This window comes from Brachionichthys hirsutus, chromosome 6, assembly GCF_040956055.1.
Source record: "Brachionichthys hirsutus isolate HB-005 chromosome 6, CSIRO-AGI_Bhir_v1, whole genome shotgun sequence".
NCBI lineage: Eukaryota > Metazoa > Chordata > Actinopteri > Lophiiformes > Brachionichthyidae > Brachionichthys > Brachionichthys hirsutus.
This window is the reverse complement of record NC_090902.1, coordinates 7,495,554-7,515,700: the sequence shown is the minus strand read 5'-3', so window position 1 is coordinate 7,515,700 and position 20,147 is coordinate 7,495,554. Positions and strand designations below refer to the sequence as shown.

The 20,147-nt window shown below is 42.9% G+C and overlaps 4 protein-coding genes across 4 annotated transcripts; all 4 read left to right on the top strand.

The window, feature by feature from the left end:
- The first annotated feature begins 44 nt into the window (after positions 1-44).
- On the top strand, positions 45-2,610 carry LOC137895230 (protocadherin gamma-A2-like). The gene is made up of 2 exons (XM_068740714.1): positions 45-2,445; positions 2,558-2,610. Exons 1-2 carry the CDS (start codon positions 45-47, stop codon positions 2,608-2,610), a joined length of 2,454 nt encoding a protein of 817 aa, XP_068596815.1.
- A 770-nt stretch (positions 2,611-3,380) lies between these two features.
- Positions 3,381-5,950, top strand: LOC137895229 (protocadherin gamma-A8-like). Its single transcript, XM_068740713.1, has 3 exons — positions 3,381-3,766; positions 5,060-5,828; positions 5,879-5,950. Exons 1-3 carry the CDS (start codon positions 3,381-3,383, stop codon positions 5,948-5,950), a joined length of 1,227 nt encoding a protein of 408 aa, XP_068596814.1.
- A 1,161-nt stretch (positions 5,951-7,111) lies between these two features.
- Positions 7,112-10,196, top strand: LOC137895228 (protocadherin gamma-A7-like). Its single transcript, XM_068740712.1, has 3 exons — positions 7,112-7,497; positions 8,791-9,559; positions 10,182-10,196. The coding sequence occupies exons 1-3, from the start codon at positions 7,112-7,114 to the stop codon at positions 10,194-10,196; spliced, it is 1,170 nt and encodes a 389-aa protein (XP_068596813.1).
- A 685-nt stretch (positions 10,197-10,881) lies between these two features.
- Positions 10,882-20,145, top strand: LOC137895227 (protocadherin beta-16-like). The gene is made up of 7 exons (XM_068740711.1): positions 10,882-11,165; positions 12,453-13,221; positions 14,067-14,344; positions 15,617-16,391; positions 17,702-17,970; positions 19,258-19,975; positions 20,074-20,145. The coding sequence occupies exons 1-7, from the start codon at positions 10,882-10,884 to the stop codon at positions 20,143-20,145; spliced, it is 3,165 nt and encodes a 1,054-aa protein (XP_068596812.1).
- Positions 20,146-20,147: the final 2 nt, after the last annotated feature.

Here is a 20,147-nt window from a genome sequence, read left to right as displayed (position 1 = left end):
AATCCTTGATTCCTTTGTCCGGCTTGCTTAATCCCGTTTTTCACATGGAATTTAAGGAACATCGTCGAGTCAGTGGCGTAAGATGGCGATTTATAGGGACAGTGCATATTTTTATTTTTATTTTTATTTTTCTCCAACAAGCTGAGGCCCAAATCCGTTATTCTATTTCAGAGGAGATGAAGAAAGGCTCCCTTGTCGGAAACGTCGCGCAAGACCTCGGTTTGGATCTGAAAAGGCTCCGTTCTGGCCGGGCCCGGATCGTGACTGGAGAAAACATCCAGTACACGGAGCTCAAGACAGACAAAGGGATTTTGGTTGTGAATGAGAGGATCGATCGGGAGCAGCTCTGTGGAGATCTGACTCCGTGTAGTTTTACCTTTGAGATTTTATTGGAAAATCCAATGGAGTTGCACCCGGTGACAATTGAGGTATTGGATGTAAACGACAACGCTCCCACTTTCCAGAACAGCCGCTTGCATTTTGAAATCAGCGAATCTGCGACGCTTGGATCCCGTTTCGTTTTAGAGAGCGCGGATGATGCTGATGTCGGGGCGAACGGGCTGCAAAACTACATTTTAACTCCGAACGACAATTTTGGTTTGAAGCAGCATGTTAATCCGGACGGCAGCAAATATGCTGAGATGGTGCTTCAGAAACACTTAGACAGAGAAACAGAGCCACGCCTGGCTCTAAAACTGCTGGCTGTGGACGGAGGGACTCCTCAGAAATCCGGTACAGTGAATATACATGTGAATATTCTCGACGCTAATGATAACGCTCCTGTCTTTAATCAGTCGGTGTACAGGGCGGCGTTGATTGAGAATGCGCCAAAAGGCACATTCATCCTAACTGTGAATGCAACCGACGTAGACAGCGCTTCAAACGGAAGAGTGACGTATGCAATTACAAAATCTAAAGCAGGTATAGCTAGTTTGTTCGATATAGATGAAGCGACTGGTAAAATATATGTCGGAAAGGAAATTGATTTTGAAAAAGACAAGAAAGTGGAGTTTAGGGTCGAAGCTAAGGATCAAGGTGGTCTGACGGATTCCTGCAAAGTTGAGATCGAGGTTATTGACGTAAACGATAACGCGCCGGTGATAAACGTTATGTCATTCACAAGTCCCGTGTCGGAGGATTCCCCTGCTGGTACCACCATTGGAATAATTAATGTTAGAGATACTGATTCCGGTCAAAACGGACATGTAACGTGCACAGTTGAAGGTAACGTTCCTTTTAAAATTAAATCCAACGTCAGGAATTATTATGTGTTGATGACTGATGCTGCATTAGACAGAGAACATATGTCAGAATGTAACATCACTGTAATTGCCTCGGACGCAGGATCGCCTCCGCTCTTCACTAAAAGAACGTTTTACCTTAAGGTCTCTGACGTCAATGACAACGCTCCGATATTTCCACAAAGCTCATACAGTGCCTCCATTTCAGAAAATAACTCGCCAGGTGCGTCGATACTGCGCGTTAATGGTAACGACCCTGATGAAAACCAGAATGCTCGTGTTTCATATATTCTGGAGGACTGCGATATTAGCGGGTCTCCGGTTTCAGACTACGTTTCTTTGAATGCAGAAAGCGGAGTCATCCACGCAGTGCGCTCTTTTGACTACGAGCAGATCAAAGATTTCCACTTCCGCGTCATAGCGCAGGATGGAGGCTCCCCTCCACTCAGCAGTAACGTCAGTGTGAAAATACTGATCCAGGACCAGAACGACAACCCTCCTCAGGTTCTGTACCCGGTCCAGACTGGAGGCTCTCTGGTGGCTGAGATGGTGCCTCGTTCTGCAGATGTGGGCTACCTGGTGAGCAAAGTGGTGGCTGTTGATGTGGACTCTGGACAGAATGCCTGGCTCTCCTATAAACTGCAGAAAGCCACAGACAGGGCGCTGTTTGAAGTGGGCTTACAGAATGGAGAAATCAGAACTATCCGCCAAGTGTCTGATAAAGATGCTGTGAAGCAAAGACTGGCTGTTATAGTGGAGGACAACGGGCAGCCCTCTCGTTCAGCTACAGTCATTGTTAACGTGGCGGTGGCGGACAGCTTCCCTGAAGTGCTGTCGGAGTTCACTGACTTTCCACACGACAAGGAGTACAATGACAACCTGACTTTTTACCTGGTGTTGGCTTTGGCCGTAGTTTCCTTCCTCTTCATCACCTGTTTGGTGGTTATTATATCAGTGAAGATCTACAGGTGGAGACAGTCTCGCATCCTGTATCACTCCGGTCTCCCTGTCATTCCATATTATCCTCCACGTTACTCGGACACTTTGGGGACAGGGACTCTCCCACACGTGTACAATTACGAGGTGTGCAGGACGACTGACTCCGGAAAGAGTGGCGTGAAATATATGCAACCGATGACTCAAAGTTTAATCAGTGTGGATGGAGATGGGGCTGATACACCACAGGTGGAAAAGCAACTGACAGGCAACTCTTCAAAAATGTCAACTCTGGTGAGTGAAATTATTATTATTATTCACCGATTTTCTATGTATTTTATTTTCAAGTTTTTGCTGCATTGTTTAAATTTGGTACTCAGAGATGCTGTCCATGGTGCTGAAACTGTCACTGGCTCACTTCGTCTTTTCATGAAAGAGCAGTTTTATTTTGGTCACATTATAAATTAAAATAGTAGTATTCGTTACAGTACTTGCATTAATCTAACCAGATGGAATTTATTATTTCAGCACCATGGACAGCGTATCAGTCTTCGTCGTTTATAATCTGAGTCTGTTGAACTTTTATTAATAATACACATTTAAAATCATGTGCTTACTAACAAACAGCAATCATCTAAACAATGTCACAACTCGTGACAACTCTCATTTAGTAAATGCAGGCAAAAATATATCTATACCGTTAAAGCCATGAATTGCCAAGACCTTTTAACCTCCTGACTAACTGCAGTCATGAATCGTTGCCCTTGTTGGATTTGAGCCTGGAAATGTTTTATCTAATAGCCGGCATGTATTCTTTGCTTGAAAAAAAAGCTTGGTGAAATTATTATTATCGTTACTATAATTTATTTTTGAGAAATACTGAAATAGAAATCCTGAAGAGAATAAGTGTTCTGCTGACGAGTGTTGCTGCCAAAGGCGCCTCATTTCATGTTCACTATTTATACTCTAAGAGACGCTGTTGGTCAACGAAACATTTTTATTTTGTGCCGTCATTCAGTCCACCCCCGACAGACACAGTGAAAAAGGCTATCTGCGTTTTACTGAGGTTTAGGGTGGACATCTCCATGCGGACCTTCTTGTAAGCGTCAAAGGATTTTTTTTATCGAAGAATCAATCGGATTTAACAACCAAAGTACTTTTATTATATCTGATAAGAAACTATCTGTGATTATTTTTGTCACGATGATCACTCGAGGATCTATCGCCTTTCAATGCGCACAATGGCGGTTATGTCATGGATATCGACAGCAAATTGGACTGCTTATGCTGCTGCTTCATTGTTTTATGGTAGGTGGCCAGATTCGTTATTCTATCCCCGAGGAGATGAAGAAAGGCTCTGTCATTGGTAACGTAGCGCAGGATCTGGGCTTGGATCTAAGGAGGCTCCGTTCGGGGCGGGCCCGTATCGCGAACGGAGACAACATCCACTACACGGAGCTGAAGACAGACAAAGGGATTCTGGTGGTGAAGGACAGAATAGACCGAGAGCAGCTTTGCGGAGACGTGACGCCATGCAGCTTCAGCTTCGAAGTGATTTTGGAAAATCCAATTGAACTGCACAGAATAACGATTGAGGTTCTAGATATTAATGATCACGCTCCTGTCTTCCCGAATAAAGACAAACCTATCAGCCTAGAAATTAGTGAAACAGCACTGATTGGAGGACAGTTTCCGCTGCAGAGCGCGGAGGATCTCGACGTGGCGCAAAACGCGTTGCAAGATTATATTTTGTCACCAAACGAAAACTTCATCTTGAGGCAGCACGCAAATCCAGACGGGAGTAAATATGTAGAAATGGTGCTGCAGAAGCCTTTAGACAGAGAGCGGCATCCACGTTTGTCTCTGAAACTGGTCGCAGTTGACGGAGGAACTCCTCGGAGATCTGGAACGGTGAATATAGATATCACCGTGTTAGACGTTAACGACAACGCTCCCGTATTTAATCAGTCGGTGTATAAAACATCCGTGACGGAGAACACAATGAGAGGCACTGCTGTGGTTACTGTAAACGCCACAGACGCTGACACCGGTTCAAATGGCGTCTTTACTTATAGCTTGTCTAAAATGAAAGGAAGCGCAGTCGATATATTCAGTATTGATCAAAACACCGGAACAATTTCCGTTTCTGGTCAAATTGATTATGAAAAAAACAAAAAATACGAAGTGAGGGTTGAGGCAAAGGATCAAGGTGGCTTTACAGGGACTAGTAAAGTCATAATTGATGTCATCGATGTAAACGATAACGCCCCTCTCATAAATGTCATGTCGTTTTCCAATCCTGTCTCTGAGGATGCGCCCCCTGGAACAACAATCGCTGTTTTCAACGGAAAAGATGTAGATTCTGAGAAAAATGGTCAAATAAAATGTTCCATTGCTGGAAAACTTCCCTTTAAGATCGAATCATCGCTGCCAAACTATTATAATTTGATCTCAGATCAGCATTTTGATAGAGAATCCGTCTCAGAATATAACATCACAATAACAGCCACTGATTTTGGCTCCCCTCCTCTTTCCAGCTCAGCAACTCTAAACCTTAAAATTTCTGATGTAAATGACAACGCTCCAGTATTTGATAAAAACAGTTATTCTGCCTCCGTCACAGAGAATAATTCTCCTGGCACTTCCATATTTACTGTCAGTGCAAAAGACTCTGATTGGAATCAAAATGCTAGAGTCTCCTATCTTTTGGAGGACACGCAGGTTAGTGGAAGTTCAGTTTCGACTTATGTGTCCTTAAACTCTCAAACTGGTGTTGTTAGTGCAGTTCGTTCTTTTGATTATGAGCAAATCAAACAACTTCAGCTGGTAGTCAAAGCGCAGGACGGAGGCTCCCCTCCACTCAGTAGTAACGTCAGTGTGAAAATACTGATCCAGGACCAGAACGACAACCCTCCTCAGGTTCTGTACCCGGTCCAGACTGGAGGCTCTCTGGTGGCTGAGATGGTGCCTCGTTCAGCAGATGTGGGCTACCTGGTGAGCAAAGTGGTGGCTGTTGATGTGGACTCTGGACAGAATGCCTGGCTCTCCTATAAACTGCAGAAAGCCACAGACAGGGCGCTGTTTGAAGTGGGCTTACAGAATGGAGAAATCAGAACTATCCGCCAAGTGTCTGATAAAGATGCTGTGAAGCAAAGACTGGCTGTTATAGTGGAGGACAACGGGCAGCCCTCTCGTTCAGCTACAGTCATTGTTAACGTGGCGGTGGCGGACAGCTTCCCTGAAGTGCTGTCGGAGTTCACTGACTTTGCACACGACAAGGAGTACAATGACAACCTGACTTTTTACCTGGTGCTGGCTTTGGCTGTAGTTTCCTTCCTCTTCATCACCTGTTTGGTGGTTATTATATCAGTGAAGATCTACAGGTGGAGACAGTCTCGCATCCTGTATCACTCCGGTCTCCCTGTCATTCCATATTATCCTCCACGTTACTCGGACACTTTGGGGACGGGGACTCTCCCACACGTGTACAATTACGAGGTGTGCAGGACGACTGACTCCAGAAAGAGTGACTGTAAGTTCGGCACAGCTGGTAGTCAGAACGTGCTGATAATGGACCCCAGTTCTACAGGAACGATGCAGCGGGTACAGAGTGAAAAGAGCATCCTGGATGAAGCAGACTCTCCTCTCGAGGTGAGTTTTGAATCCTTAAAATTACTTGATTAATTGTAAATCAATTTCAGCACCACGTACAGTGTCCCCCTTTGCCTGGTATGATTGTAATCCTGCTCCTGCTGAGGTTCTGGAATCTGTGAAACCTGTGAAACCTGTTCAGCCCTCTGGTAACATCCATGCCATATGATTTTGAATGCTGCATGTGTGTGCATTAGTTTGGAAATTAATAATGATGTATAAGAACAAATCCAAAATTTTTAACCTCACTGTTGTTGTTTTTATTTTTTACCATTTTATGATGTCAGTACAATATGATCTTGCCATCATAACAGATCCAGTATGGATTTATATTGCACAGTATATCTTTAAAAAAAAACAAGAAAAAAAAGCACATTGCAACAATGACAACTCCACAGATGAATTGTATTGTGTTGCAGTGAATTCTTGACATTATTTTTTTTCAAGTGATCCATGTACCGTAGCTTTTTTATAGACATATTTTCACACCATTTTTTTTTACAATTCTTAATACAGGCGCTTTGGAAGGCAAAATAACTAATAATAATAATGCTTGATTTCATATAGCGCTTTTCTAGGAGGGAATATAGGAGGGAATATTTAGGAGGGAATATTTTAATATCCACATCATTTTTAACCTGTAAAAATTGACAACATGTTACACAATGGTCTCATCATATATCTGAACGTTTAAATAGATTGTGTTTTCTGACAGATTCCAATTTGACGATTGTATTCATTCTAATTAAATCTAATTTGTGTATATCGGGGCGGGGAAGTTGCTGGGCGTGACCACACAAAACTCTGACGCTGGAATGGTTCTTTCAGAATAAGGTTTTGGTGTTTGTTATTTATGACTTGACATGTTCGTTTTACAAAAAATGACATGGCTTCATCTTCAGTCCAGTTGTGATTTTGATTTTTTTTTTTTTTAAGCATTTTATTTGCATGGTGTTTTCCAGGTAGAGCTGTAGTATTATTTTCCTCGTTAATAAGAGTGTTGGTGTGTACGGATCTCGATTCATTTTAATATTTTAGACTCTAAGGGACGCTGTTGGTCAATGAAATATCTCCTCCTCTGCGTCGTCATCCAGTCATTCTCTGCCTGACTGCGCTGTGACGAATGCTCTCTGTATTTAAATCGAGGAGTCGGACCAGCAATCTCACACGGACCAGGATATGATCAGATGTGAAGATCAACTCATGCGGTGAAAATATATCACATCACTAATTACCTGGATATTGACTGGATTTATATATTATTTTTTATTTTTTGTGGCACGATGTTCGGCCGGAGATTGCGTACATATCACTCCGCACAATGGCCATTATATTCCGGATTTCGACGACAATTTGGACTGCTTATGCTGCTGCTTCATTGTTTTATGGTAGGTGGCCAGATTCGTTATTCTATCCCCGAGGAGATGAAGAAAGGCTCTGTCATTGGTAACGTAGCGCAGGATCTGGGCTTGGATCTAAGGAGGCTCCGTTCGGGGCGGGCCCGTATCGCTAACGGAGACAACATCCACTACACGGAGCTGAAGACAGACAAAGGGATTCTGGTGGTGAAGGACAGAATAGACCGAGAGCAGCTTTGCGGAGACGTGACGCCATGCAGCTTCAGCTTCGAGGTGATATTTGAAAATCCAATGGAACTGCACAGAATAACGATTGAGGTTCTAGATATTAATGATCACGCTCCTGTCTTCCCGAATAAAGACAAACCTATCAGCCTAGAAATTAGCGAGTCAGCACTGATTGGAGGACAGTTTCCACTGCAGAGCGCGGAGGATCTCGACGTGGCGCAAAACGCGTTGCAAGATTATATTTTGTCACCAAACGAAAACTTCATCTTGAGGCAGCACGCAAATCCAGACGGGAGTAAATATGTAGAAATGGTGCTGCAGAAGCCTTTAGACAGAGAGCGGTATCCACGTTTGTCTCTGAAACTAATCGCAGTTGACGGAGGAACTCCTCGGAGATCTGGAACGGTGAATATAGACATCACCGTGTTAGACGCGAACGACAACGCTCCCGTATTTAATCAGTCGGTGTATAAAACATCCGTGACGGAGAACACAATGAGAGGCACTGCTGTGGTTACAGTAAACGCCACAGACGCTGACAGCGGTTCAAATGGCGTCTTTACTTATAGCTTGTCTAAAATGAAAGGAAGTGCAGTCGATATATTCAGTATTGATCAAAACACCGGAACAATTTCCGTTTCTGGTCAAATTGATTATGAAAAAAACAAAAAATACGAAGTGAGGGTTGAGGCAAAGGATCAAGGTGGCTTTACAGGGACTAGTAAAGTCATAATTGATGTCATCGATGTAAACGATAACGCCCCTCTCATAAATGTCATGTCGTTTTCCAGTCCTGTGTCTGAGGATGCGCCCCCTGGAACAACGATAGCTATACTGAACATCAAAGACACAGACTCTGACAAAAATGGTCAAATGAAATGTTCCATTGCTGGAAAACTTCCTTTTAAAACGGAATCATCGCTGCCAAACTATTATAATTTGATCTCAGATCAGCATTTTGATAGAGAATCCGTCTCAGAATATAACATCACAATAACAGCCACTGATTTTGGCTCCCCTCCTCTTTCCAGCTCAGCAACTCTAAACCTTAAAATTTCTGATGTAAATGACAACGCTCCAGTATTTGATAAAAACAGTTATTCTGCCTCCATCACAGAGAATAATTCTCCTGGCACTTCCATATTTACTGTCAGTGCAAAAGACTCTGATTGGAATCAAAATGCCAGAGTCTCCTATCTTTTGGAGGACACGCAGGTTAGTGGAAGTCCAGTTTCAACTTATGTGTCCTTAAACTCTGAAAGTGGTGTTGTTAGTGCAGTTCGTTCTTTCGATTATGAGCAAATCAAACAACTTCAGCTGGTAGTCAAAGCGCAGGATGGAGGCTCCCCTCCACTCAGTAGTAACGTCAGTGTGAAAATACTGATCCAGGACCAGAACGACAACCCTCCTCAGGTTCTGTACCCGGTCCAGACTGGAGGCTCTCTGGTGGCTGAGATGGTGCCTCGTTCAGCAGATGTGGGCTACCTGGTGAGCAAAGTGGTGGCTGTTGATGTGGACTCTGGACAGAATGCCTGGCTCTCCTATAAACTGCAGAAAGCCACAGACAGGGCGCTGTTTGAAGTGGGCTTACAGAATGGAGAAATCAGAACTATCCGCCAAGTGTCTGATAAAGATGCTGTGAAGCAAAGACTGGCTGTTATAGTGGAGGACAACGGGCAGCCCTCTCGTTCAGCTACAGTCATTGTTAACGTGGCGGTGGCGGACAGCTTCCCTGAAGTGCTGTCAGAGTTCACTGACTTTCCCCTCGACAAGGAGTACAATGACAACCTGACTTTTTACCTGGTGTTGGCTTTGGCTGTAGTTTCCTTCCTCTTCATCACCTGTTTGGTGGTTATTATATCAGTGAAGATCTACAGGTGGAGACAGTCTCGCATCCTGTATCACTCCGGTCTCCCTGTCATTCCATATTATCCTCCACGTTACTCGGACACTTTGGGGACAGGGACTCTCCCACACGTGTACAATTACGAGGTGTGCAGGACGACTGACTCCAGAAAGAGTGACTGTAAGTTCGGCACAGCTGGTAGTCAGAACGTGCTGATAATGGACCCCAGTTCTACAGGAACGATGCAGCGGATACAGAGTGAAAAGAGCATCCTGGATGAAGCAGACTCTCCTCTAGAGGTGAGTAGATAAACTTCACTTCTATACCTTTTTCCTTTTTACCCTCGCGGAAGGGGAGGCAAGGGTCTTGCAATTGGGTTTGTTTGTCTGTTTGTTTGTTTGTTTGTCTGTGTGTCTGTCCGCGCGCATAACTCAAAAACTAGTAACCCAATCGACTTTAAATTTTTACACAAGCAAGGTTCTGTCCGTGGCTCGGTCCTCCCAGAGAATGGCGTTGATCCGGATCTGGATCCAGATTCTAGAATTATTTTTACATGAATAGGAATTGTGCCTGTGCTGTAACATGGGAGTATCACTTTAAGAGGGAGGGACACGAATGGCATGATGAGAAAAAGAGTCCAGAAGAAGTCTTGTAGTGCGTTCTGGAGCAGCAAGCTCGCACAGCTTTGGCCCCTCTGATCCGGAAGCCCTGTTTACTGTCTCACAAGATCGAATAGTCTAGCGAGGGTCTGCAATCTCTGATTGTCTTTCTAGTTTTCCACTGCATTGACATTACGTTGATCTTCGCAATCGTCAGAACCATGGACAACACATTACCGGATTTAATACTCGTAATTTCCGTGCGTTATGATTTAATTCTTTACTTTTTTCAATGAAATACGTCCTTTTTCGTTTTGTTCAGGTATTTGATCTCTAAAATAACTGTTGCTGTGTTAATATTTATGTAATGCGAAAAGAATCACACGTGATTTATTATATTTTCGATAACGCTTTTCAGACGGGCTCCCATGCGCGCTCACGAAATTCTGCCGTGTGCCCTTTATGTCCTTCAACTATGACAGAATGTAGTTTGATAATATTTGTACTGTATATCGCAAAAGTGATGCTAAAAATAGCAACTTAATTCTAACCTTCAGATTTATTTATTTTTAGAACCAATGTTCAAATATTTTGGATATTCATTAATCATATGAAATAAAACAAAATATATATTTTAGAGAGAATTTGTGTCTTATGTTGTGTTGCTAATTTTGGACCCTAAGGGACGCTGTTGGTCAATCCATCCGAGTTCTTCCTACATTACAAGATTATCCTCCCTGTGCATGGGAGAAAAAGGATGTGATCTTCAATATGTGGGTTGACATTCGAGGAGACGGCTTCAAAATAATTATTATCTGCAGTTAGTGAACTATATCACGAAAAAGCCGCTAGGATTGTTTTTGGTGTTGTTGTATTTTATTTTTTACAACGGCTGTCGTATTTGAAGCGTTGTGTTTATTGCGATGGCTTGTGGAACAGCAGCCGACACCCGCAGCGTGAAAAGGCGGTTTGGCTGCAGATGGATTTTTTGTTTGATCGCCTTCCTTTTCTTTTTCAGCCGTATGGTCAGTGGACATATCCGATATTCGATTGCAGAGGAGATGAAGAAAGGATCCCTAATCGGTAACGTAGCACAGGATCTTGGTTTGGATCTGAAAAGGCTTCGATCTGGTCGGGCCCGTATCGTGACGGGAGAAAACATCCAGTACGCCGAGCTGAAGACAGACAAAGGGGTTCTAGTCGTGAACGAGAGAATAGACCGGGAGCAGCTTTGCGGAGACGTGACGCCGTGCAGCTTCAGCTTTGAGTTGATTTTAGAAAATCCTATGGAGCTTCATCAAATCACCGTTGAAATAACAGACATAAATGATCATTCGCCGTCTTTCAAAAGAGGTAAAATAAATTTTGAAATAAGCGAATCAGCAAATATTGGTTCTCGTTTTCCATTGATTAATGCGGAAGACCCAGACGTCGGTAAAAATGGACTGAATGAATATTTGCTGACCGATAATGACTATCTCGCTTTGAAACAAAACTCGAATGCAGATGGAAAGAAATATGCAGAGATGGTTTTACAGAAGCCATTAGACAGAGAGACGACTCCTAACCTGTCCCTGAAGCTGATAGCCGTAGACGGTGGAACTCCGCAGAGATCCGGGACCGTAAATATAGACATAACTCTCATCGATGCCAACGACAATGCACCTGTGTTTAATCAATCTATATACAAAGCTGCAATAATGGAAAATGCGCTCAAGGGCACGTATGTCACCACCGTTAATGCCAGTGACGCAGATTTCGGCTCTAATAGTATAGTGACGTATTCTTTTTTAGATTTAAATGGAGGCGTCGGTGATCTGTTAAGTATAGATGAAAAAACTGGCATCATTTTAACAATAGGCGCTGTTGATTATGAAAAGAACAAGAAATATGAAGTCAGAATCGATGCAAGAGATCAAGGAGGTTTGACAGATTCGAGTAAAGTCATAATCGACGTTACTGACGTAAACGACAACGCTCCTGTAATCAGCGTCATGTCGTTCACTAGTCCCGTGTCAGAAGATTCTCCTCCTGGTACAACTATCGGCATCATCAACGTGAAAGATCTTGATTCAGGCGATAACGGACAAGTGAACTGTAGAATAGAACAAAACGCACCGTTTAAAATTAAATCCAATCTGAGAAATTATTACACTTTAGTATCGGATGCTGGGTTAGATCGGGAACGTGTATCTGAATATAACATTACTGTAGTTGCGACAGATGCAGGAATCCCTCCTCTCTCAACAAAAATGATCTTTAATTTAAAGGTCTCCGATGTGAATGACAATGCTCCGGTGTTTTTACAAAATGAATTCAGCGCGTTCGTTGCAGAGAATAATTCTCCGGGTGTTTCTGTTCTCACCGTTAACGCTAGAGATCCTGATAAAAACCAAAATGCTCGTATGACATATATTCTGGAAGACAGGAAAATCGGCGAGTCTCCGATTTCTGAATATATTAATGTAAATGCAGAAAGCGGAGTGATACGCGCAGTGCGCTCTTTTGATTATGAGCAGATGAAACAGGTGGCGTTCGTCGTCAAAGCGCAGGACGGAGGCTCCCCTCCACTCAGTAGTAACGTCAGTGTGAAAATACTGATCCAGGACCAGAACGACAACCCTCCTCAGGTTCTGTACCCGGTCCAAACTGGAGGCTCTCTGGTGGCTGAGATGGTGCCTCGTTCAGCAGATGTGGGCTACCTGGTGAGCAAAGTGGTGGCTGTTGATGTGGACTCTGGACAGAATGCCTGGCTCTCCTATAAACTGCAGAAAGCCACAGACAGGGCGCTGTTTGAAGTGGGCTTACAGAATGGAGAAATCAGAACTATCCGCCAAGTGTCTGATAAAGATGCTGTGAAGCAAAGACTTGCTGTTATAGTGGAGGACAACGGGCAGCCCTCTCGTTCAGCTACAGTCATTGTTAACGTGGCGGTGGCGGACAGCTTCCCTGAAGTGCTGTCGGAGTTCACTGACTTTCCCCTCGACAAGGAGTACAATGACAACCTGACTTTTTACCTGGTGTTGGCTTTGGCTGTAGTTTCCTTCCTCTTCATCACCTGTTTGGTGGTTATTATATCAGTGAAGATCTACAGGTGGAGACAGTCTCGCATCCTGTATCACTCCGGTCTCCCTGTCATTCCATATTATCCTCCACGTTACTCGGACACTTTGGGGACAGGGACTCTCCCACACGTGTACAATTACGAGGTGTGCAGGACGACTGACTCCAGAAAGAGTGACTGTAAGTTCGGCACAGCTGGTAGTCAGAACGTGCTGATAATGAACCCCAGTTCTACAGGAACGATGCAGCGGATGCAGAGTGAAAAGAACATCCTGGATGAAGCAGACTCTCCTCGAGAGGTGAGCTGTTATATATATATATATTTTCCATCGTACACAATATATTTACTCGGAGCTTCGGTGTAATTTACTTTGTTATTTAAATGTCTTACAGGTAGCAGATTCGTTTGTTGTTTTCTTTCAGAACCATGGTTAGGACAGCTCCTCTTTATCTGGCTGCTCCACTACACTTTTCTCATAACTTGCTTTAAAAAAAGCCTTTTTATTGATCCGAATATTACTGTTTTCATAATCCTATCGACAACAAAAAAATATATGAATAACAATAATAACAACAATAATATTAATAACTGTTATTATTAGTAGTATACTATTATGCGTTATGTTGTCGTTTTCTATTGGAAATATATTAAGTATACTATAACAAACAGTCAGTTTAAAATGGAATTTTAATGTTGCAAATAGAAATAGTAATCATCTTGGTTTTGACTTATCTTTTTTTTGGAGATGTTTTTTCATTATTCAGCTCCATTTATTGTTCACATTTTGGACTCTAAGTGACGCTGTTGAACAAGAATAAAATGTTGGTTCACTCCCTCTGCCTTGCAGAACAGATATTTAGACGTCACATTGAAGTAGGATCCGTCGCACTGTTCGCGAGAACACACCACGGAGAGAAAAGGCGTGTTTGATTTGTACCGGCTCGTGTATTTCGTGTTAACAAATAATATCTCGAAGACAGGATATTATTGAATCCAGACGGGAGGATTTTTGTTTCATTTTCCTTGGAATATCTTTCTGACATGGCGTTTCAGCAGTCTCGCTGCAAATGGCTTTCGAATTTTGGAACCCATCTTTCAACGTCTCTTTTCTTTTTTTATTCCTTTAATATCGTCGCTTGCCAGATCCGCTACTCCATACCAGAGGAGATGAAGAAGGGCTCTCATATCGGTAACGTAGCACAGGATCTTGGTTTGGATTTGAAAAGGCTTCGATCTGGTCGGGCTCGTATCGTGACGGGAGAAAACATCCAGTACGCCGAGCTGAAGACAGACAAAGGGATTCTGGTGGTGAAGGACAGAATAGACCGAGAGCAGCTTTGCGGAGACGTGACGCCGTGCAGCTTCAGCTTCGAAATTATTTTAGAAAACCCCATGGAGCTGCATCACATAACGATAGAAGTGTTAGACGTCAATGATCATCCTCCGATATTTAAAAAAGCTGATATTATGTTAGACATAAGCGAGTCGGCTAAACTTGGTGCGCGATTTGTGCTGGATAGCGCAGAGGATCCTGATGTTGGTTTAAATGGCCTGCAGAATTTAGTTTTATCCTCAAACAGTAATTTCGTTTTAAAGCAGCGCGTAAATCCTGACGGCAGTAAGTACGCAGAGATGGTGATTGATAAGCAGTTGGACAGAGAGGAGGTTCCCCGCCTCTCGTTAAAGCTCATCGCAGTAGACGGTGGTATTCCACCTAGATCTGGGACTGTTAATATACACATTAATGTTTTAGATGCTAATGACAATGCGCCAACTTTTACTCAGTCCGTCTATAAAGCAACGGTGATCGAGAATGCAGCAAAGGGAACAAATATCATTACTGTTAATGCCACAGACGCAGATAGAGGAACGAATGGTTACATCACGTATTCATTTTCAAACGTGAAGAGCAATGTAGCTGATTTGTTGTCCATAGATCAAGTGACCGGGGAATTGTCCGTCTCAGGCACAATAGATTTTGAAAGAGACAAAAAATATGAACTGAGAATCGATGCAAGAGATCAAGGAGGTTTGACAGATTCGAGTAAAGTCATAATCGACGTTACTGACGTAAACGACAACGCTCCTGTAATCAGCGTCATGTCGTTCACTAGTCCCGTGTCAGAAGATTCTCCTCCTGGTACAACTATCGGCATCATCAACGTGAAAGATCTTGATTCAGGCGATAACGGACAAGTGAACTGTAGAATAGAACAAAACGCACCGTTTAAAATTAAATCCAATCTGAGAAATTATTACACTTTAGTATCGGATGCTGGGTTAGATCGGGAACGTGTATCTGAATATAACATTACTGTAGTTGCGACAGATGCAGGAATCCCTCCTCTCTCAACAAAAATGATCTTTAATTTAAAGGTCTCCGATGTGAATGACAATGCTCCGGTGTTTTTACAAAATGAATTCAGCGCGTTCGTTGCAGAGAATAATTCTCCGGGTGTTTCTGTTCTCACCGTTAACGCTAGAGATCCTGATAAAAACCAAAATGCTCGTTTGTCATATATTCTGGAAGACGGGAAAATCGGCGAGTCTCTGATTTCTGAATATATTAATGTAAATGCAGAAAGCGGAGTGATACGCGCAGTGCGCTCATTTGATTATGAGCAGATGAAACAGGTGGCGTTCGTCGTCAAAGCGCAGGATGGAGGCTCCCCTCCACTCAGTAGTAACGTCAGTGTGAAAATACTGATCCAGGACCAGAACGACAACCCTCCTCAGGTTCTGTACCCGGTCCAGACTGGAGGCTCTCTGGTGGCTGAGATGGTGCCTCGTTCAGCAGATGTGGGCTACCTGGTGAGCAAAGTGGTGGCTGTTGATGTGGACTCTGGACAGAATGCCTGGCTCTCCTATAAACTGCAGAAAGCCACAGACAGGGCGCTGTTTGAAGTGGGCTTACAGAATGGAGAAATCAGAACTATCCGCCAAGTGTCTGATAAAGATGCTGTGAAGCAAAGACTGGCTGTTATAGTGGAGGACAACGGGCAGCCCTCTCGTTCAGCTACAGTCATTGTTAACGTGGCGGTGGCGGACAGCTTCCCTGAAGTGCTGTCGGAGTTCACTGACTTTCCACACGACAAGGAGTACAATGACAACCTGACTTTTTACCTGGTGTTGGCTTTGGCTGTAGTTTCCTTCCTCTTCATCACGTGTTTGGTGGTTATTATATCAGTGAAGATCTACAGGTGGAGACAGTCTCGCATCCTGTATCACTCTGGTCTCCCTGTCATTCCATATTATCCTCCACGTTACTCGGACACTTTGGGGACAGGGACTCTCCCACACGTGTACAATTACGAGGTGTGCAGGACGACTGACTCCGGAAAGAGTGACTGTAAGTTCGGCACAGCTGGTAGTCAGAACGTGCTGATCATGGACCCCAGTTCTACAGGAACGATGCAGCGGATACAGAGTGAAAAGAGCATCCTGGCTGAAGCAGACTCTCCTCTCGAGGTGAGTTAAATAATTTAAAGAGATCAGCCGTCCGTCATCGCTCATGTGCGATCATATAGTTACTTGTCTGGTATGCCGTCCTTTCCAGAACATGGACAGCTCCTCATTCTGCATATACTCATGTGACGAATATTTATCAATTCAGAATCTTTAACATTTACATTTGTTCATTTTTATGTTCACTTCTCTCTATTAATATTTACTTTCTACTGTTTAAACAAGCACATTTTTGCTGACTTTGTTGTATTTCGTTTTTACGCAGGAGGCAACAATCTTTTATAGCGTCCGTGATATGCCGAATACAGTATATTATATAATATAATATAATATTATATAATATAATATAATATAATATAATATAATATAATATAATATAATATAATATAATATAATATAATATAATATAATATTATATTATATTATATTAACTGATTATATTTCATGTGCGTTGTTTCGCCGTGTGTTCTTGAACTTTCAGTAAATTGTGCCATTATTTTCATATCGCTCCTCTAGTTTGTTTATACTGCAATACTGGCGTTATTCACCTAATTGCACATTTTATATTTCATGACACAAAATAAGCTTCAGTGTAATTTGATTTGATATGAAATCTTTAAAGTAGCATTCAGAAGTTAATTGTCTTCTTCCAGCACCATTGGAACGACAGGTCCTCTTTATCCTGCTGCTCCTCGTAACTTAAAAAAAAAGACGCAATTTTAATATTCCGAATATGACTGCTTTCATACTCCTACACCTACTTTTTAACGATGGTTGTTGTTGTTGTTTAACAACACACGTTCTGTTGTCGGTTTCTCCACTAATGGAAATGTGGTTTTATACTATTTCGTCCATTTAAAATGGAGCTTTGATGTTGCAGATATAAATTATTATTATATATTTGATTTGAAGATGTTTTTCATTATTCAGCTCCATTTATTGTTCACATTTTGGACTCTAAGTGACGCTGTTGAACAAGAATAAAATGTTGGCTCACTCCCTCTGCCTTGCAGAACAGATATTTAGACGTCACATTGAAGTAGGATCCGTCGCACTGTTCGGGAGAACACACCTCGGAGAGAAAAGGCGTGTTTGATTTGTACCGGCTCGTGTATTTCGTGTTAACAAATAATATCTCGAAGACAGGATATTATTGAATCCAGACGGGAGGATTTTTGTTTCATTTTCCTTGGAATATATCTCTTTCTGACATGGCGTTTCAGCAGTCTCGCTGCAAATGGCTTTCGAATTTTGGAACCCATCTTTCAACGTCTCTTTTCTTTTTTTATTCCTTTAATATCGTCGCTTGCCAGATCCGCTACTCCATACCAGAGGAGATGAAGAAGGGCTCTCATATCGGTAACGTAGCACAGGATCTTGGTTTGGATCTGAAAAGGCTTCGATCTGGTCGGGCCCGTATCGTGACGGGAGAAAACATCCAGTACGCCGAGCTGAAGACAGACAAAGGGGTTCTAGTGGTGAAGGACAGAATAGACCGAGAGCAGCTTTGCGGAGACGTGACGCCGTGCAGCTTCAGCTTCGAAATGATTCTAGAAAACCCAATCGAACTTCATCGCATCACTGTCGAAATTTTAGATTTAAACGATAATGCCCCTTTCTTTGCAAATAAAGACATCCACTTTGAAATGAGCGAATCTGCCACTCTTGGAGCAAAATTTCCCGTTGAAGGCGCAGTTGACCCTGACGTTGGATTAAATGCTTTGCAAAATTACATTTTATCTCCGAATAATTATTTCATTTTGAAACAACATGCAAATCCAGATGGCAGCAAATATGCTGAATTAGTGCTCCAGAAGCCGCTGGACAGGGAGGCTCAGCCCAAAGTGTATTTAAAATTAATAGCCGTCGACGGTGGAAACCCGCAGAGATCTGGAACGGTAGCTATACAAGTATCAGTTTTGGATGTAAACGATAATGCTCCCGTGTTCAATCAAACAGTTTACAGAGCAGCCGTCGTTGAAAATGCGCGTAAAGGGACGTATATCACTGCAGTTAACGCCACTGATTTAGACACTGGCAGTAACGCTGAAATTAGATTTAGCTTTTCGAAAATTAAAGGAATCAAGGTTGATATGTTTAGTATCGATGAAAATACTGGAGTTATATCAGCTGCCGGATTTATAGATTTTGAAAAAGATAAAAAATACGAAATCAGATTAGAGGCAAGGGATCGAGGAGGATTGATTGGGACCAGTAAAGTTCTGATTGATGTTATTGATGTTAACGATAATACCCCCGTTATTAATATCATGTCATTTTCTTCGATTGTATCAGAAGATGCCCCTCTTGGCACAACGATCGCTGTGATTAACATTAAAGATGCGGATTCAGAGAAGAATGGAGAGATAAAATGTAGCATAGACAAATCCCTCCCCTTTAAAATATTGTCGTCGTTAACAAATTACTATAATTTGGTGGCAGATCATTATTTTGATAGAGAGACCACTTCTGAATACGACATAACGGTAATCGCCACTGATTCAGGGACTCCTCCTCTTTCCAGTTCCGTAACATTACAGCTAAAAATCTCTGATATCAACGATAACATTCCAGTGTTCAACAAGCAGTCGTATTTTGATTACCTCACAGAGAATAATTCACCTGGAATGTCAATCACCTCTGTGAGCGCGACAGACTCTGACTCAAATCAAAATGCAAGAATCTCTTATTTCCTGGAGGACATGCAAATCAGCGCTAGTGCGGTGTCTTACTATTTATCAATTAACTCTGAAACTGGGGTTTTACATGCAGAGCGTTCATTTGATTATGAGCAACTTAAAGAACTTAATTTTGTTGTGAAAGCGCAGGATGGAGGCTCCCCTCCACTCAGTAGTAACGTCAGTGTGAAAATACTGATCCAGGACCAGAACGACAACCCTCCTCAGGTTCTGTACCCGGTCCAGACTGGAGGCTCTCTGGTGGCTGAAATGGTGCCTCGTTCAGCAGATGTGGGCTACCTGGTGAGCAAAGTGGTGGCTGTTGATGTGGACTCTGGACAGAATGCCTGGCTCTCCTATAAACTGCAGAAAGCCACAGACAGGGCGCTGTTTGAAGTGGGCTTACAGAATGGAGAAATCAGAACTATCCGCCAAGTGTCTGATAAAGATGCTGTGAAGCAAAGACTGGCTGTTATAGTGGAGGACAACGGGCAGCCCTCTCGTTCAGCTACAGTCATTGTTAACGTGGCGGTGGCGGACAGCTTCCCTGAAGTGCTGTCGGAGTTCACTGACTTTCCACACGACAAGGAGTACAATGACAACCTGACTTTTTACCTGGTGTTGGCTTTGGCTGTAGTTTCCTTCCTCTTCATCACCTGTTTGGTGGTTATTATATCAGTGAAGATCTACAGGTGGAGACAGTCTCGCATCCTGTATCACTCCGGTCTCCCTGTCATTCCATATTATCCTCCACGTTACTCGGACACTTTGGGGACAGGGACTCTCCCACACGTGTACAATTACGAGGTGTGCAGGACGACTGACTCCAGAAAGAGTGACGTGAACTATGTGCACCCGAAAGGTCAAAGTTTAATCAGTGTGGATGGAGATGGGACTGATACACCACAGGTGGACACAGTTCTATCACGTACCTGTTCTCGAATGTCAACTTTGGTGAGTGAAAAGTTTTTTATTCTCTCTATTCATTGTTCTGCTATGGAAAGCAGGGATTGTCTGAGGCTGTGCAGTCTCTCAGTGTAACTATCCATGGTGCTGCAACTATCATGGTTTCCTATTGATG

Coding starts and splice junctions, on each gene's coding strand:
- LOC137895230 (XM_068740714.1), top strand. CDS start 45: ATGGAATTTAAGGAACATCGTCGAGTCAGTGGCGTAAGATGGCGATTT. Junction 2,446..2,557: donor GGTGGAAAAGCAACTGACAG/GCAACTCTTCAA, acceptor TTTGGTACTCAG/AGATGCTGTCCATGGTGCTG.
- LOC137895229 (XM_068740713.1), top strand. CDS start 3,381: ATGATCACTCGAGGATCTATCGCCTTTCAATGCGCACAATGGCGGTTA. Junction 3,767..5,059: donor ATTGAACTGCACAGAATAAC/GATTGAGGTTCT, acceptor CGTCAGTGTGAA/AATACTGATCCAGGACCAGA. Junction 5,829..5,878: donor AAGCAGACTCTCCTCTCGAG/GTGAGTTTTGAA, acceptor AATCAATTTCAG/CACCACGTACAGTGTCCCCC.
- LOC137895228 (XM_068740712.1), top strand. CDS start 7,112: ATGTTCGGCCGGAGATTGCGTACATATCACTCCGCACAATGGCCATTA. Junction 7,498..8,790: donor ATGGAACTGCACAGAATAAC/GATTGAGGTTCT, acceptor CGTCAGTGTGAA/AATACTGATCCAGGACCAGA.
- LOC137895227 (XM_068740711.1), top strand. CDS start 10,882: ATGGTCAGTGGACATATCCGATATTCGATTGCAGAGGAGATGAAGAAA. Junction 17,971..19,257: donor ATCGAACTTCATCGCATCAC/TGTCGAAATTTT, acceptor CGTCAGTGTGAA/AATACTGATCCAGGACCAGA. Junction 19,976..20,073: donor ATGGGACTGATACACCACAG/GTGGACACAGTT, acceptor TATGGAAAGCAG/GGATTGTCTGAGGCTGTGCA.